Below are 18,906 nucleotides of genomic sequence, written 5' to 3' on the forward strand. Positions count from 1 at the left end.
ATGAATGCAGCCTCAACAAGTCTCAAGAAACTTGACACCATCCAGGACAAAGCATCCCGCCTGATTGGCACCCCCGCTACTACCTTAACATTTACTCCCTCCACCGCATTCACACAGTAGCAGCAGTGTGTAATATCTACAAGATGTACTGCTGGAATTCACCAAGGCTCCTTCGACAGCACCTTCCAAACCAACGACCACTACCATCTGGAAGGACAAGGACAGCAGATAGATGAGAACACCATCACCTGAAATTTCCCCTCCAAGTCACTCACCATCCTGACTTAGAAATATATCGCCGTCCTTTCAATGTTGCTGGGTCAAAATCCTGGAACTCCCTCCTTAACAGCACTGTGGATGTACCTACATTATAATGTACTGCAGCGGTTCAAGAAGGCAGCTCACCACCACCTTCTGAAGGGCAATTAGGGATGGGCAATAAATGCTGACCTGGACAGTGATGCCCACATCCCGTGAAAGAATAAAAAAGGGTGGACCAGAGACATGTGGCAATGGCCGTACCCAGGGAGTTGGGCAGGGATCCATGCAGGGTGCTGTGACCCAGCAATGTTTTGCCTAAAGATCTCTGATTGGTTGAGCACTGAAGATGGGCCTGGCATGACATCAAGGCAGTCAACTATGGCTATGTTCTTCTAAATTTCACCGTCACATGGAGATAGACTACTGGCTGCAGACGACTGGTCCACTGGCATCATTGCGAACCTGCTGATATATGTTTATATTATAAATAATGCTTGGCATTCATTTGTAAAGAGCATACTAAACATCAAATCAAACAGTTATTTTAATTAAATTGTGAACGGAACAAATTTTTAAAAAAGTACATATACAACATACCACATATTCCTCGTGACCAAGGTGAACTAGTGCCTTGCAACACAGGCATTCCATAGAACCACAGAAATGTTATGGCACAGGAAGAGTTCATTCAGCCCATTGTGTCTGCGCTGGCTGAATGATCTAGCCGTCCATTCTAATCCCAAATTCCAGTACCCAGTTTGTAGCCTTGCAGGTTAAAGCACTTCAGGTGCTGATCCAGGTACCTTTAAAAATGATTTCAGTGCTAAGGCAAGCTCCCCTTGCTGGCTCAGAGGAGGTGGAAGGAGCCTGCTCAAATCTCTGGCTCAGCAGCTATGAGAACTGTGGTGAACTGTGGTGGTCAGCCTTGATGTGTAAGGAACCCTTCTTCCGGCTGTGCTGTCTCCATCTCTGCAAGGGCAGCTGTCGTCACTGGGATCCATACCACAGATGCTCCCTCTGTCAAAGAGGCCGGGGAAATCAAGGATGGTGAGAATTCCGCAAGCTGCATGGAACCTTCATCCTCCTCTTACACAGTGTCAGCTTGGTAGGGTTTCACACAGACTTGAAGGAGACTGCTGCTGGGGTGCCATTGGTGTCCACTCCAGCCACAGTTGGGCCATCTGCGCTTCAGGGTCCGCAGCTCCACATGTACTTCATGAACATCAGTGCTCAGGCTTTGCACTGACTGGTCCAGGCTCTGCAGTGACCGGCCCACGCTCTGCACTGACCGGCCCACGCTCTGCACTGACCGGCCCACGCTCTGCACTGACTCAACGAGGCTCTTCACTGGCTGGTCCACGCTCTGAACTGACTGGTTCAGGACCTGCACTGACTGGTTCAGGACCTGCACTGACTGGTCCAGGATCTGCACTGACCGGGCCACGCTCTGCACTGACCGGGCCACGCTCTGCACTGACCGGGCCACGCTCTGCACTGACCGGGCCACGCTCTGCACTGACTGGGCCACGCTCTGCACTGACTGGTCCAGGCTACGCAGAGAGTAATGCGCCTTGTGCAGGACATCATGCTACTCTTGCGTACACTGCAGGTGCTGCTGCATGCAGCAGGACCTGAATGGCACTCAGGCTTGGGTTGATAAGTGGGAAGTAACATTCATGCCTCACAAGTGCCAGGCAATGACCATCTCCAACAAGAAAGAATCTAACTATCTCCCCTTGACATTCAATAATATTACCATCACTGAATCCCCCACTATCAACAACCTGGGGTTATCAATGACTACAAACTGAACTGGACAAGACATATAAATAATGTGGCTATAAGAGCAGGTCAGAGGTTAGGGATCCTATGGTGAGTAACTCATCTCCTGACTCCCCAAAGCCTGTCCACCATCTACAAGGCACAAGTCAGGAGTGTGATGGAATACTCCCTACTTGCCTGGATGAGTGCAGCTCCCACAACACTCAAGAAGCTGGACACCATTCAGGACAAAGCAGCCACTTGATTGGCACCACATCCATAAGCATTCACTCCCTCCAACACCAACGCACAGTGGCAGCAGTGCGTACCATCTACAAGATGCACTGCAGCAACTCACTAATTCTCCTTCAACAGCATCTTGCAAGCCACAACTTCCACCACCTCGAAGGACAAGGGCAACAGACAAGTGGGAACACCATCACCTGGAAGTTCCCCTCCAAGCCACGCACCATTCTGACTTAGAAGTATTTCACTGTTCCCTCACTACCACTGGGTCAAAATCCTGGAACTCCCTCTCTAACAGCATTGTGGGTGTACCTACACCACATGGACTGCAGCTGTTCAAGAAGGTGGTTCACCACCACATTCTCAAGGGCAGGGAGTAAATGCTGACTTAGCCAGTGACGCCCACATCCCATGAATGAATAAATAAAAAAAACAAATGTCGCTCTCCATGATATTGACCATTCTGCTCATGTGCTTTAAGCCCCGAGACATGGTTGAGCTCATCTACTCAATGGACAGCTCCATTCACAGAGATTGCAAAGCCTCAGGGAACTCCAACAGTTGACTACACATCTGCTGCTGTTGCTCCAAGCACCGAGTCCCAACCTCTGACTCCTGAGGCCCTTCCTCACTGCCCAGCACAGCATCATGGAGACTGTGCTCCCTCCTCTGAGGGGGGGCTGTCCACATATTCCTCTGCCTTAGACACCTCCTCCTGCACACTTGTGCCGAGTTGCTTACCCAATGGCACTGACTCTAATAAAATGCAGGGACCCACCGAGGTGCACATATTCACACTGGTGCCTACTGTGCTAGTCTGATGCATCCTTAGATATCCTTTCTTCTTTCTGATGTATGAGGGATTACTCAGCTCATGGGGGTGAGCACAGACTGCTGGGACCTGTGTGGGACACAGGAGAAGCTCATGAGAAGCATACATCGAGACCCTGTGTATTCCACAATGAAGGGGCAGTCCACACCAGCCAGTGCTCACCATTCTGTCAGACTAGCATTTGAGCTGACATACAGAAGGGCCCCTGAAACTTTCCTCCTTAGCCCCTTATGACGATTCCTTCTTCCACCCCATCGCCAAAATGTCACCATTACACCATTCTTCCACGCCCATCTGTACTTGGAATGAGGGACTTGCCATCCCCAACATGCTCTTGTAAGGAGACATTGGCTATATTCAGCACCCTCTCCTGCATGACCTGATTAGCCTTCAGCAGTGGGATCCCGCACCCTGGTTTGGGCCATCTTGCTGGCATTGTGTGCCCGTGTCTCCCGCAAGGACAAGGGGGAGAGGGAAAAAGAGTGGCAGAGCACAGGCAGAAGGACAGCTCCTCCATGTGGTTTGAAACAGCTTTATTCATCAGCATCCGAACCCCAATGCACTCAACACTGCATCATTGTTCTTGACACAAACTCCCCCAAATTTGAAGAGCAGCAATCTCCCTGTATCCTCCAGCTGCTGTGTGTATTGCAGTCTGCGAGCCAAAGGGAATCAATGATTAGCTGGAGGTCTCCTTCATTTTTCCAGAGCGCAGCAGGTCACAAAACCTCTTTCTATGCTGAACCCATGTTTGGCAGTGCTCCCCTGCAGCACTCATCACCTCCACTATCTTCACTCATGCTCTCTTGGTAAGTGTTGGGGATAGCCTGCGGCCTGCCAGGTAAGGTACATCTCTCCTTTCATTGACCACCTGCAGCAGTATTCCGAGGTCTTGGTAAGAGACATGTGGAGCTGAGAAGCCTCGGCTCTCTTGGCTGCTGGACTGTTGTGACATTCTGGCTTGGAGCAAATGAAGCATGTGGATCAGTGTGCATTTGTGTTCACCTTGTGTGGGGTTCATCTTTAGCTTGGCATGATGGTTTGATAGCAAGGGGCTGGCGATTTGTAGTTTGAATACTTATGATGAGTTTGCCATGTCTAGGCTTGGTGACTTTGCCACTGGTGTGTGAATGCCAGCGTGGCATGGGTTGATACCATGCAGCAACGTTCTTGGGGCCAGGTCTCCACTTGCATTGGGCTGAAGTGAGGCTAGGAGTAGCCAGGGGAGGGTTCAGTGGTTGTCCTACTCTGTTGATGTCGTAGGGATAGGAATGTGTGAGGGGAAGTAAAGTTGAGGGTTGACTGAGGGGAGCAGACCCTGAGCTGGGCAGCTGCACTGAATTGCAGCAGTGAGCTGGGACCTGCTCCAGCTGCACATGAGGAGGGGAGAGCAGAGACAGATTGGGCTAGCAGTCACTCACGGATGTATGTCTAAGGCAGCAGAGGAGGCACTGTAATGGCTTGGGATTTTACTGATGGTATCTTCGTGCTGGGCCAAGTATAAAATATATCAAGCAATTGGCCAGCAATGACATCAACAATGACATTTAGTACTCAGACCAAAGTTCAGCCAACACTTCCAAATAAACTTCACTGTTTCAATGCAGATTCTGAAACTGTTGCGGAACAAAAATAGTGGTGCAGGTGGAGATTATATCAGGCTTGTGCCAGGATTGGCCTGCCTCCATTTATGCCTCTGTTTGTGCTGGCACAGGAAGTGGCAGGCCAGATTCCACTCTGACCCAGTCTCCCCCTGATGAAAATCCTGCAGGCCAGCACTACCGAGATGGAGGTGGGATAAGAAGACTGGGAAATTTCCGACTCCTAATTCCCATCCCCAACATGAAAATCTGGCCCCAACTCTCTCTCAGTTTTTCATGATAACTAAGAGCCTTTAAATTAGCTATCAGTCTAGTCTTCCTCCTCAGAAAAGTTTCCAAAGCCTGTCTATTAGGTCCTAAATCAAGGTCTTACGTATATTATCTTCTGTTTTCTATTTGATCATCCTGAAAACGTAGTCATCTATTTCCTTTTGCAATAGTCTTGTGGCACTGGTCATGAATCTTTAGAGATTCACCTACTATAACATCTATGTCCCATTCCCATTCAACACCCTCCAATTCCTAACCCTGTATTGAATACACACACACTTGGCATTATCCCTACTCATATGGATAATACGACATTTATCCACATGAGTGACATTTGTCAAATGTGGACCAATTCTTTCATCATATCACAGCACAAACTTGTAGATAGTTGCTCTGATGACTTCACTTATCATTGAGTGACTTGGATGAAGGATGTTGGCCACTAAACCAATCTCAGCTGGATCCCACTAGTTACTGGTCCCCATGTAGAACTGCAGCCACTCCACACATACTTATGATTCTGAGAATGCAACCAATTCCAGCTCAAACCCACAATCTGCCCACTGATCCCACAGGATCTTACTAAGGAGCGTACTGTAAATAATTAAGTTTCAACATCTAGATATGCAATGTCAATTAGGCTTACCTACATCCACCAATCAAGTAGCTGCCTCAAAAAATATAACCAATGACCTTCTTTTCTAGAAGCCACGTTGAGAGTCTCTAATAGCCCCTTCTCACTCTCAATGGTTGTATTGTTCAATTGTTCTGTGTCTGATTATGTGAGTTTGTTTACTATTGATGCTCATGGTGTTTGATTTGTTAAGCCTGGGCGTGGACGCAGAGCAAAGCAAATACAGCTGTAGAAAGAGCTGGAAGCATGGAATAGACATTTTAGGCATTGTGAATAAATACATAGAAACCTAGAAACTAGTGTCATCTCTGCATAAATCCGGGATATAAAATATGTAACAGTGGTCATAGACAGAATCCCCATTCATGCCATTTAGTAACTTGCCTTTAACCAAGGTCAAGCAAATTGGCCTCTAACTTCCCAGGTCTGACTTCCTGGCTCTGATGGCAATGACATTTTTTATTGGACTTTCAAAAATATGATTATTAAGAGGTCAGAATAAAAGGAAAACTTTAAGGATTGTGCAGAAATCTAGAACCTCAGTTGACCAGGATCATCTTTATAAATATATCAAGAAACAGCTACAGTTTCTTTTTCTGTAAACTTACACTGGCATCAATGCCTTTGACTGCAAATGCAGGGTTCAATGGCAGGCGGCAAGCATGCTCCTGGTAGAAGAATTTCTCTAATTCTTCAATCTCCTTCATTAATAAAGCCTGTAACATGGAAAAAAAACATTATATTTTATGCAAAAAACAGTGCAAAGTAATCAAAGCAATCACTGTACCACAAAAAAAGGTGGAGGAGTTCTCTTCTTCAAACAGACAGAGCCCTAGCAATAAGAAACTAGAGGATAAATTCAGTGACCCATTACTTCCCATTGGTGACCTGTGCTCAAGAGATTGAAAAGCTTTCCCAAGTTATATACGTGGGTTGATTTTCTCAGTATGTGTAAGTTCCACTGGGGAGAGGGTATAATTACATTGTAACAGATGGACCTGGGAATTTATAATAGGGAAAAGCTGACGGGAAGTTCATGGAGATGTCAAATTTTTAAGTATTACACAATAGAGATTTAAGTTATATATATGCTTTGGAAAGCTGCGCTGGAGAAAAGGGCAAATAATGCTGAACAAGTCTGACACCAGCTGCCAAACAGGGCTCCTTAGCACCTGCACATTTCGGTGCTATGAATGCCATTTTGGCTCCAAAATGGTGTCCATGGCACTCGTGCACACTTCTGTTGTTAGCTGCTCTGATGCTATGCTGGTGAGCGTGTTAGCACACATTAATAACGCATTTGCTGGAAGCATGCAGAGTAAGCAAATCAGCCTGTAGCTCCTACTCTTAATCTTACAAAGCTGAACATGCAACAGCCAGAGGCTTTCCTAGCAGCTATTTAAAGGAATCATCAACTTCTTTTAGGTGAATGCTGATTGACTTTTACTGGCTGTTGCTGCAGTTGTAGAAATGTTTAGTAGTTTCCAGAGTTGTTTAAAGTTGTTAAAGTCTAAAGTGAGCTGTGTGGCACATGCTGACGGACTTTGTCCAGCCTTCTGCACAGGCCACTTGTTCTCAGACATTGTTGCAGTAGTCTGCATCCTCCTTGGCGTACATCATGACAGGTAGACACAGCAGAGGTGATACAGAGGAGGACAAGTTGCAGGAAGATGGAGGAGGAGGAGGGGAGGAAGGGCTGTCAGCAGGATGCCATACTCACACAGGGTGCTCAAGGAACTACGTTTCTACCTGAACCTCAGCAAGGAACAGTGTTTCAGATGTTTCTCCACTTCACTAAGAATGTCTTCAGTGAAAAGCTGCAATCACAATTGTTACAACAGAGCTGGGTGAGGATGGCATTGCCAGTGGCTTTGAATGTGGCTATTGTCATGAACTCTTTTATATCTGATTCCTTGCAGGCTGCAGCAGGCAATAATTCCTACATCTCCAAGTTTGTCATCAATTGTTATGTAAGAGAGGTCACTGAAGGTCTATATTCAAAGAGAGCTGAATACACTTTATTCTCTCTCGCGGGAAGAACAAGCAGAGTGAGTGTTGCAGGTTTCTCCATAGTACAGGGTGCAATTGACTGTCCGCTGTGTCATCTGTATTTGAGCCATTGAGACACACTAGAGGATAGATACTGGGTGACAAGGGTTGTCCTTTGACAACATGGCTCATGACTCTGGGGCACAATCCACGTACAGAGGAGAAGCATGCACATAACAAAACCAATGCTCCCATGCAAAATGTGACCGTGCAGATCACTGGGGTGCCTAAACAGTGCTTCCACAGCCTGGATTGGCTCATCTTCTGTAATGCCAATAAACCAACCCCAATTCCTTATTCACAAATAGTCCCACATCTTATTGCCCCTCTGTTACTGACCATCACAGCATTCGCTTGACCACAATGCGAAAATTAAAGTCACCACGAAATAAGCTTCCAAAGCAAAGTTTTAAATCAAATCCTGCCATACTGCATACAAACATCAAATGATTATCTTTGTGCATTTCCTTGGTGCCTGTCTGTCATGTGCGTTTGCCTGGCCTAGTGCTCCAGTCAAAGTCACCACAGTGGTTGAAGAATGGCTGGCACAAGGCTGCTGAATTTCACTGGAAGAGACTGCAGAAGGTCTTGGAGTATAAACTTGAGCATTCAGGTCCTAGCAGGCCCAGCTTTGGACGGCACCATCTTGGCATGGGCAATAGCAGTCCGGGCTGGTTGGCTGAAGGATACAGCAAGGGCACTGGTAGAGTGGCAGCAGGAGGAGCACGAAGGCTGTCATCCCGAGAAAGAATGGCAGGTTGGTACACCATGGAGCCACTACCATTCCCCCTGGCAATGGCTTAGTAATCCTAGTAATCTGCTGGAGGGCAGATTGCTGGATTGCTGTGAGACACTGCAACCCCCTTTAAAAACTAGTACTTGTAGCCAGGCTGGCAGCAGTCTGAATTTGCATGGCAGCAAGCTCAGCTTGCATGACTTCAGCCTGAGCTTCCACTGCATCATCCAAGGTGTTGGATTGTTTGTGTTGTAATGGAAGCCGAGACTTCAGACATCAGAGGCTGGGTCATGGTTGGGTATGCCAAATGTGCTCATGGAATTGCCAGTTTACATGCTGGAAAGTATGGGCTCAAACTCCTGCGCAAAGCCCTGTGCCACAACTGGTGCTGGACTCTTCCATGATCCTTGTCATTGATTGTAAGCTTTCTAGCAGGCCTGCTACTGCACCAATCATTTCAATGTGCAGATAAATCAGCCATCTTCTACAGGCTGTCCCATCAAAGTCCTCATTTGAATACCACTGCAGCATAACTCCTGGGTGACCTTGTCCTCTAGCGAGCTGGCACCTTGTCCCCTGCTCTGGTTGCAGGCATTTGTGCCCAGAGTCTCCCAACATGCACATCCTGCATTTAAGTTATCCTCTAATATATGTGCAGTGCTAGTATGTGAGCTGTTGGCTGTGAGTATGAGCGAATGATGGTACTCATTCCATCTCCAAATCTTTCTCCTGTATTACAGCCTAACCAACTGGCAGTTCTTGGATATCTGAAAGGAGAAAGATACAAGGGTCGTGTTGTGGTGAGGGACAAGTGGAGAAAGCAAGAGGTGCATGCATACACCACATGCTCACACATCTGCAGCTTGGGAATCAGAAGGGAGTCTGGAATGAGTGGGAAGTGGAATGTGAGAAGGAGGATTAGGTATGAGGATAGTGTCATCTTCAGTGGTTCCAGTCTCAGTGCTGACCATGGCCTCAGCAAAAGCTGCTCCAATGATGATGACCACTATCTTCTCTATCAGGGTAAGGCCATGCATCTTGCTGTGGTGACTTTCCAATTTGTTGTTGTTATCCATTATCTAATCAATCAGGATCAACTGCAACCAAAATGGTGAGTACATTGAGTTTAGTCAGAGGTTAAGATGGAATATAATACACTAGTTTTAAAGCAAAAACATACGACTGTGATAAGCAGTGAGTACTGATCCAGGACAGGCAGGAGGACTTGCATTCATGAAAAGCTTTTCATTTCTTTATCTTTGTCTTTACTTCTCAGTCCTTACTTCTTTATGGCTTTTCAAATTACCTAAGAGTGTTAGCATGGATCTACCCTTCGGATTTTGTCTCCACCACCTACTGCACTTTATACCCTTTTCAGGGGTGGACTAAGATGGTTTATTGACAGAGTCTTGTGGTCCAATAAAATGTTGAGTTCTTTGTTTAAACCATTGGGTGAAAGCCCACTTTTAACATTATCCACCTGCCATTAACTTCTTGAGTTTTCACATGTACCTCCCATTCTTGATCAATCAAGCTCTTGCATCATTTTTTTCATTATCCCATCTCAAGCTTCTTTCCCTGATAAGTTCCCTCTTCCCAAGATACTTTCCATCTCTGCCTGGCAAACTAACTCTCAGAAGTTTCATTATTTGTATCTGTCCTATCACCATTCATTTCTGCCCAAAGCTGTTCACAAGGCCTTTTAACAAGCTGCTTATAATGGTGATTTAGCCCAGCTGTCCTTATTTTGTACCAGACTGTTGAACCACGGTGAACTACTGAAGTAATTCCTATTCTATTCCTACATAACAATTAATTTTCTCATTTAAGCAAGCATGCCAATTAAGCAAGGTTAACTGAAAATCCTGACATGGCTTTGAAGTATGGTTTTTTTTTTAAGTATCTCTCAACTATTGAAAGGTCTTATCTAACCATGGCCTCTTTCCAGGTCAGGTACAGCTGTCATCATCCAAGAATAACAGTTCCACCAGCTATGTTTCTAGGGAAACGAAACCTAAGCAGTTTACAGTAGAACTTACAGCACTAATCTATACTTTTAGTGTCTGTCTCCCACTGGTTAGCTTCTGCTACCTCTGGTTATGTGCTACCTTGTCTTGCAAGAGAGCAGGAAGGGTGTCAGTGAGTGGACTACTTAGCAGATGAAGTTCAATTCAGAGGAGTGTGAAGTGATTCATTTTGGCAGGAAGAATATGGAGAGACAGTATAAAATAAAGGAGGTTCAGGAGCAGAGGGACCTCGGTGTATATGTACCTGAGTCATTGAAGATAGTAGGGCATGTTGATAGAGCAGCTAATAAAGCATATAGGTACTTAGGCTTTATTGATAGGGATACTGAGTACAAGAGTAAGGAGGTCATGTTGAATTTGTATAGGACACTAGTTAGACTTCATCTGGAGTGCAGCATCCAGCTCTGGGCACCATACTTGAGGAAGGATGTGAAGGCATTGGGGACAGTACAGAGGAGGCTCACAAGAATGATTTCAGGGATAAAGAACTGTAGCTATGAAGATTTATTGGAGAGGTTGGAACTGTTTTCCTTCGATAAAAGACGGCTGAGAGGAGACCTGATAGAGGTTTTCAAGATCCTGAGGGGCACAGACAGGGTAAAGATGAGAAACTGTTCCCACTCAAGGGAGAATCAAGAACTAGAAGACACAGATTCAAAGTAATGGGCAAAAGGAGTTTTAGTGATGTAAGGAAATTTTTTTTCACCAGAGGGTGGTTGGAGTTTGGAACAAACTTCCTGAAATGTTGGTGGAGGCAGGTTCAATTGACGTATTCAAAAGGGAATTGGATTGCTATCTGAAAAGAAAGAATGTGCAAGCTTATGGGGATAAGACGGGGGAGTGGGACTAGGTAGAATGCTCTTTCAGCTAGCCAGTGCAGACTCGATGGGCTGAATGGTCTCTTTCTAAACTGTAAATATTCTGTGATTCTGATTCAGAGTGCGGTGATGTATTTGGGTGATGTGTCATGGTTGAATAGCTAGCAGTATTTATGAGCTGTGAGATGTGGGTTTGAGGCTTGCAGCTGTGCTAAATGTGCAAGGGTGAGGTGAAGCTTTGAATGTTGGGTATGAGTCAAATTGAAAGGGATTGTAGGTAGACAAGTGTTGGGGCATTGAGCAGCATGTGAGGCTAGTGAGGCAGTTGGTGGGACATGGCATTTGAAGATACATTTACTGACCCTGATCATTCGTGTGAGGTCATTGAACTTTTTGTGGGAGTGCATCCAGGTGTTTGGGCTAAACTCCTGGCACCAATTGCCAGGGTTGTCTGTTCTCACTGCCTTTGCAAAGTTTGCCCGGAAGGCTTCCTTGGCCCACTGTGGTTAGAGAACACCTCTCCTTCCCTCCCACCTCCCATACCAAGGCCTCCAGTGCAGAGATGGAAAATCTTGGAGCTTGCTCTGTGTCATGTTGTGCCATTATTGAGCGTTCCCCATGCCAAAATGACTTTTAGAATAACTTCCAGCACTTCCCTTTTAAGAGATGCAGGCTGGTTTTAAGTAGTGCAGGCTAGCTTTAGCTCATGCTAACCTCTCAGGATTTTGCACCTATTGCTCATGTGTGCACCCACTCAATAGCACGCTTACTGCTGGCATACTACAATTATTTAAGTTAGCAGGAAGCATGCATGTTTCCAGCAATGTTGCTATGGGTGCAGGGGAATCCTGCATCACGATCCATGTGCCCTTTCTCGGGAACTGTTCACTCTCACATTCACTCTCTCTAGGTGTAGATATAATGATCAGAACAAAATTATGACGAGCCTCAAAAATCAGGGGATTCAAGGATTGGCTGTGCATTCTGTCAATGCAGAGAAAGTCGGTTCAGTAAACAAAGAATAATTTACCCTGAAAGCACTGCGGGTGAATGTACTATGCAATACAATACTGAGCCCCCCGCACTGAGAAGTTCCCAGCTCTGTGAGCTTAACTCTGCGAGGGTGGTGCGAAGACCTCTGCATAGTTGGACTTCAGGTGAGGAAGAAGGCAAGGGGAAAATTTGTCAATGTTCCTATTCCCAACTTGTGTCCACTACTGAAATGTGTGTGTGGATTTCAGGCCAGGTGCGGCTCAGCTGTGGTGTTTACTGCAGTCAAATAGCCTTCAGACTCTGAGAATCAGTGTTCACTCTTGACAAAAGATCATCAACTGGGAAACCATATCCTTGTAACTATCCCACCCCCAAACGTTCTATCGTATATGTCAAACATTTATTAATAATACTAACACTTTCTGAACCACTTATCCAGATAGGTCAACCTAGAAATGGTAGCACTAGAGTGGAAGATATGCAAATGGCCAGTTGGCCAAGTTATTGGAGAACAGCTGGTGCCCATATTCAAGCAGGGGTCACTCCTTCTGGAGAGCGGGTAGGAAACAATTGGGGTTGATGGCAAAAGTATGATTAAAATTCATGAAAAGGATGAACCTTGAGGTTTTCATTTAAAAATAGAAGAAAATGACTCCATCATATTGAGAATTCTTTCCCTTTCATCCTGACATCAGCCTGAGGTCATGGCTGAGTAAATAGCCTTATATAGGGTGAGCATTTACCAAAGATACCATTGGACAGACCTTGCTTGTACTCACCGAGCGCTTTGATTGGTCAGCTGCCCAGACTTTCTCTGCTATCTCAGCCAGCCTGTCAATGAGCTTGGTCTCTTTGTCAAATTCTTCTCGCATGGCTTTCCCTGAACAGCAGAGCACAGCTGCTAACAGCTGGCTGTACCTACCCTTAAATCGAGAGTCTACCAAGCCATCCTTCAATAACCTGCGGAGGAACACAAAGAACAATCTACACTTGAGCCTGCACCTCGTCAACAGAAATACGTCAAAAGGCAGGAACGCTGGAATTGTCAATCATTTCTTTCTGCAGCACAAGGTTCCAGATAATGTTTTGCAATATAAAGGGGGAATTGCTCCAAAGGAGCAATCTTTTCGTGTTAAAATTCAGGTCAGAGCAATTTGAAGATGGGCATTAAGATAACACCGACATCAATGATAGCCCATCAAAAACATTTACACCTCCCCACTCCCCGTTAACCTAGGCTGAATATTTATTAATATCAACACTTTCTGAACCACTTATCCATGCAGGCCAGTGTAGAAAATATACATAAAAAGCTGTCCAACAGCTTCAGAAAGGGCAACAAGACGGCACAGAATTAGATGTATTCTTCTGCATATGATATTGGATCAAACTTACTCTGAGGGAAAATCTGAAACACATAAAAAAGCAGTTGGCAATAGTAGTGGATTTAGAAACTGCTAAAGGAACTTGAGAAGCAAAGTGGGACATTCAATCCCTTGACCCTACTTTCCCATTCAATTAGACCAATAGAGTGCTGATTTCTACTCTATTTACCTACCTCTCAATTAGCTCCATGTACCTTGATATGCTCAGTTAACAAAAATCTCAGTCTCGAAATCACCAAGTGATCCAGCATCCACTGCATTTTGGGGGGAGAATTCCACATCTCTACTATCCTTTGTGTAAAAAGTTGCTTCCTGAATTCCCTTCTAAATGGTCTAGCTTGAATTTTAAAACCATGTCTCTTTTTCTTGATTGCTCCATTAGATCAAATATTTTCTCTATACGTGTCCTACTAAACCCTTTTAACATTTTAAACCATTCCATCAGATCAAGCCTCAATCTTAATCAAAGAAAATACAAGACATGTATGCTATCCTCACAATTTAGCACTTTAAGACCTGATGTCATTCTGGTTAATCCAGATGGTGTACCCCCTCCAATATATCCTTTCTGAGGAGCGACATCAAGAATAATATTCCAGATGGTTACTTTAGCCTTCTTTAAGATAAAGGCTAATTCCATATTGCAAATAGTTTTGGTCCCCTTATCTAAGGAAGGATATACTTGCTATAGAAGGAGTGCAACAGAGGCTCACCAGCTTAATCCCTGGGATGATGAGATTGTTTTATGAGCAGAGATTGAGGAGACTGGGTTTGTATTCCCTCGAGTTTCGAAGAATAAGGGATGACCTCATTGAAAGTTACAAAATTCTTAAGACCGCTCAACAGGATGGATGTAGATGTTTCCCCTGGTTGGTGAGTCTCGAAACAGGGGACATAATAAGGGATAGGCCATTTAAGACTGAGATGAGGAGGAATTTCTTCACTTCGAGGGTGGTGAATCTTTGGAATTCTCTACCCCAGGAGGCCGTGCAAGTTCAATCATTGAGCATGATCAAAACAGAAATTGATAGATTTCTGGAGACTAATGGCATCAAGAGATATGGGGATAGCATGGGAAAGTGACGTTGAGGTAGTTGATCAGCCATGATCTAATTGAATGGTGGAGCAGGCATGACAAGATGAATGGCCCACTCCTGTTCCTATGTTGCAATGGTCTTTTTGATTACCTTGTATACTTGTCTCTTAGCTTTAATTAGTTCCTGAGCTTGCCAAGAGACAACTTTCCCTCCATAAAAAGTGAATGGATGGAAAATCGTGGGCTAGCGTTTGCAGTGGTGGAAAACCTTGACCTTATTTTCCAGGAAGTTTTGATTTCATGCTTTATTTGATTTCATTTCACACCATTTCAGAGTCTCTCACACCAAAAATAATTTCACATGACAATAATTGCCATCTGTCCCCTTCTTGGACTCAATGACAAACCGGAGGAAGGTTGAGCAGGGAATTTCCTGATTAAGTTTTATGCTGCATCAGTATTGTGGAGAGCTTTGATAATGGGGCATAAACATCTTCTAAATGTTGACAAAACCCCAAAATACATGAGGCTGGAAATGACTGCTGCTGATTGGTACAAGGGTGTATGAAGCATTTATGCAACATTCCTCTGTCCCCAAGTTTAATTGAGCCACAAACCCATTTAAAAGATGTGAGTTAACACCTCTTTTAAAATACACAGGCATGGATAGCTTTTACTTGAGTGAATTTTCCAGGCTATGCTTCACTTATGAAAAGGTCCATTGCCTCAAGCTGGAAACAATAATCATTGCGCCAAAAGGGTATAAAAGCAGGATTGGCAGAAAACGATGCTGGAGGAGGAAATGTAAAGCTCCCAGTCACACAGGACCCATGTGTCCTAATGCAACTCTTCACCATACTCCGTGGCTACTGACTGCTCTCATAAGGATGGTTCAGGCTTTCTTTCTGCAGTTACTGCATGGTAATAAAGAGAAATCCTTAAACAGAATTAACTCAGTTCTTACCATTAAAGAATTAAGCCAAGTAACAAGTCCAGCAAACCTATCAGCTGTGTACTCACTGACTTGTATTGGTTCCCGATCCACAAACACCTCAACTTTAAAATTCTCATCCTCCTGTTTGAATCCTACCTTTGTGGCTTCGCCCCTCTCCATCTCTAATCTCCTCTAGTTCCATCCGAGAACTTTGCATTCCTCTAGTTCTGACCTGCGTGCACGCCACTTCCTTTTCCTTCCCACCAGTGGCCATGACTTGATTGGCCTTAAACTCTGGAATTCCGTCCTCAATCTCACTTGCCTGTCTTACCCAAGTCTCCTGCAAGACACTCCTCAAAACCTTTGACCAAGCTTTTAGCCACTTGTCCTAATATCTTATTCTTTAGCCAAGTGTCAATTTTTGTATGATGATGCTCCTCCAATGCTTTACTACTTTAAATGTGCAATGCAATTATTATGACATCTCACCTACAATCACAAATCACAATAATCCTGTTATCTAAATCCTATATTCAACTATCGCAATGCAATTTTAAAAATTAAATAAAAATTAGCCACCATTCTAACTCCACTCCCTATTTAATTTTCAAATCCAGGCAACGTGACAGGAATGCTCAATTAATCACACCAGGGATCCATTCCTTTTAAATAAAAAAACACATCTGCAACTAATCTGGAAGAAACTTGGCATTAATAGGTAAATAAGATGACAGCTGGGTGCATCCAGAATCACCAGGAAAATTAAAAGTTTGAAAGAGAACTGTATTTTAGTATCTTACTGGTTATCTGTGAATTTATTTGGGAGGCGGTTTTTACCCTCCGACTGATATGTCTGCTTCAGCAAACCTCCAATCTCAGTAGAAAAAGGAACATAAGAAATAGGAGCAGGAGTAGGCCATTCAGCCCTTCGAGCTCACTCTGCCATTCAATGAGGTCATGGCTGATCTCCTACTTTAACACCATTTTCCTGCACTGTCCCTGGTATCACTAGATGAAAAAGCTGATGCACTAATATTAAGAAGCTGGCACATGGGCTGAAAAGAATTATCAGTGCAGGATGATTGAATCATAGAGTCACAGAATGATGACAGCACAGAAGGAGGCCATTCAGCCTATTGTCTGTACCAGACGATTCTGTAATTTTATCTGCAACACAAAAGTCATTCTTTCCCTTTTCCTAAGCTTCACCATGTGTCTTCCTTTGAGTCTACTCATCTTCAAGCATATCCTCCTACTTGTTCCATAGTAGCTAACTGGATAGATCATATACTCTTAGACTGCGATGTCACATCTTCCAATAATATTTGCTCAATCTCACTTTTCTCATAAGAGTGAGAAATAACTGTGCTGATTTCTGAAAGAAGCGTAGAGAGGGAAGGGGAAAGGGGGAGGAAAACAGTTTTAGACGCAAACATCAGGAGAGGTTTTAACAGCCAGAGCTGCAATCTGCAACTTAACTTCAATGGGGCACATGCAAAATTGCGCATGCGTAGTTATTTTTATATTGCTCCAGCTGCTGTGGAATATAAACAAGCTGATTAAACAGCATCTGGGCCCTTGTCCAGCATATAAACACTAAATAAAAGATTGTTCTACTGTCTGGGGATCTGTTACAGACTGTTACAAAGCTTGAAAGCAAGCGGAGCAGATAGTACTGAGTGTTCCAAGTATAAAGCATCAATCTACCAATTCCAACCTCCAGTAGGCACCACATTTATATTGCCGAATGAAGCTTTACCTCGGTGTCTTTTATCATTAGCTGCATGACTGGTCAGCTGTGAAGCCTATTCTCAACTATCTAGACTTGGTTCAGAAAGGAGAGGTTTTCTTAACTGTGCTAGTTTTCAACAATATCCCAAGCTTGCCTGTCACATTTCACTGGCTGCAAACTGATCTGGATGGCAGTTCATATGGTAATGGAGCATTAAACAGCAGGGAAAGAACGATCAATTGGAGCAGGCAGAAGAAAAGTGGCCTTTTCTTGTCACACTGGCTGTTGAAATTCTACCAGGTTTCATGTGAATGTGTACTCTGGGTTATCTCCAACACAGGCTCCATATGGGGAGCATTTTGAACTATATTATAAAGTAGGCCTTATTGATTAATCTGTCCATTATCCACTACATGGATGCTTTTCCCTACAATTGACTTTGATGGAAATGATAATTGGCAGAGATTGGCACCAACCCAATTCAACTTAATCTCGGCCATTTTATACAATCGCCAGAAATTAACATCATCACCAATGGGCAGTCCCATTCACGGAAAAAACCCTGCAAACACTTCAAGCCACAATGTTTTCTGAGCCGTTTCATGTCACTGGAATGAAATGTGCCCCTGCCATGTGGTGCCATGCGATGAGTTTGGATAAGCTCCCTACACACTTCCTGGGCGCTGTCAACAGTTAAAAAGAACGCCCTCAAATTCAGCCCCTTAGATTAAGCATCAGCTCACAATGCGAGTGGAGAGGTCAACTTGATGCCATTTCAGTGAGAAACACCATCTGCCTGCAGTGGGAGCCGTTGCTTGAGTGGGTCTGGGGGGAGCGGAGTGGGAAAGCCCAGGAAGCAGCATGTTGGCTTTGGGCCACTTGTGAAGTGGTGCTCTTTTTAACTTCCATTGGGTTCATGGTCAGGTATAGAAGACATCCAATGTTAAACCTTTTCTACTGCAGCTTCTCCAATCGGGTGCCGTTTGCACTGGTGAGCAGATGCAGACCTAATGCAGAGGCACAATCTAACCCTTGCTCTTCAAAGTGCACCTTATATGTTGTGAATATTCGGCCTGGAATTTCTAAACATTCACAGTCACTTGGCAGAATATTTAGTAAACAATTTGTAAAAGATGAATGTTTAGCAAGAAACAATTGCTCGTAAGAAAGAAAAACAGAGCCTTTACTACTGTAGTTACTATGAAGAAAGGTGAATGGATTATCATATTCCAATGGTATGTGACAACCCAAACTGCCTTGATAGAAAATGAATTGCACTGATAAAACATGCCATTGGAGTGCTGTGGCCAAAATGAACCATCCCTGTTTCTGGTGAACTTACTGGATGGGATTCCAAGTCACTTTTTTCAAATTGTTTGAAAACTTATTTGTAAAGCATGAATAACAACTTTGCATTATCAGGAATCATAGAAAGATACAGCACAGAAGCAGGCCATTTGGCCTATTGTGCCTGTGCTGGCTCTTCGATAAAGCTATCAAATTAGTCCCATTTCCCTGATCTTGCCCCATATCCCTGCAGCTTTCTCCCTTTCATGTGTATGTCCAATTCCCGTTAGAAAGTTAATTTTGA

The 18,906-nt window shown here is 44.3% G+C and overlaps 1 protein-coding gene across 1 annotated transcript in view; it reads right to left on the bottom strand.

Moving 5' to 3' along the window:
- LOC121285481 (phosphatidylinositol 4-phosphate 3-kinase C2 domain-containing subunit beta-like) overlaps nt 1-18,906 on the bottom strand; it is a 247,697-nt gene that overhangs the window by 84,772 nt on the left and 144,019 nt on the right. The window contains exons 20-21 of the mRNA XM_041201950.1: nt 13,008-13,188; nt 6,214-6,321 (exon numbers count right to left, since the gene is read on the bottom strand). Of these exons, the coding sequence (XP_041057884.1) occupies nt 6,214-6,321; nt 13,008-13,188 (289 nt within the window). The remainder of the gene's footprint in view (nt 1-6,213; nt 6,322-13,007; nt 13,189-18,906) is intronic.

This window comes from Carcharodon carcharias, chromosome 13 (genome assembly GCF_017639515.1).
Source record: "Carcharodon carcharias isolate sCarCar2 chromosome 13, sCarCar2.pri, whole genome shotgun sequence".
In the NCBI taxonomy this organism is placed as follows: Eukaryota; Metazoa; Chordata; class Chondrichthyes; order Lamniformes; family Lamnidae; genus Carcharodon; species Carcharodon carcharias.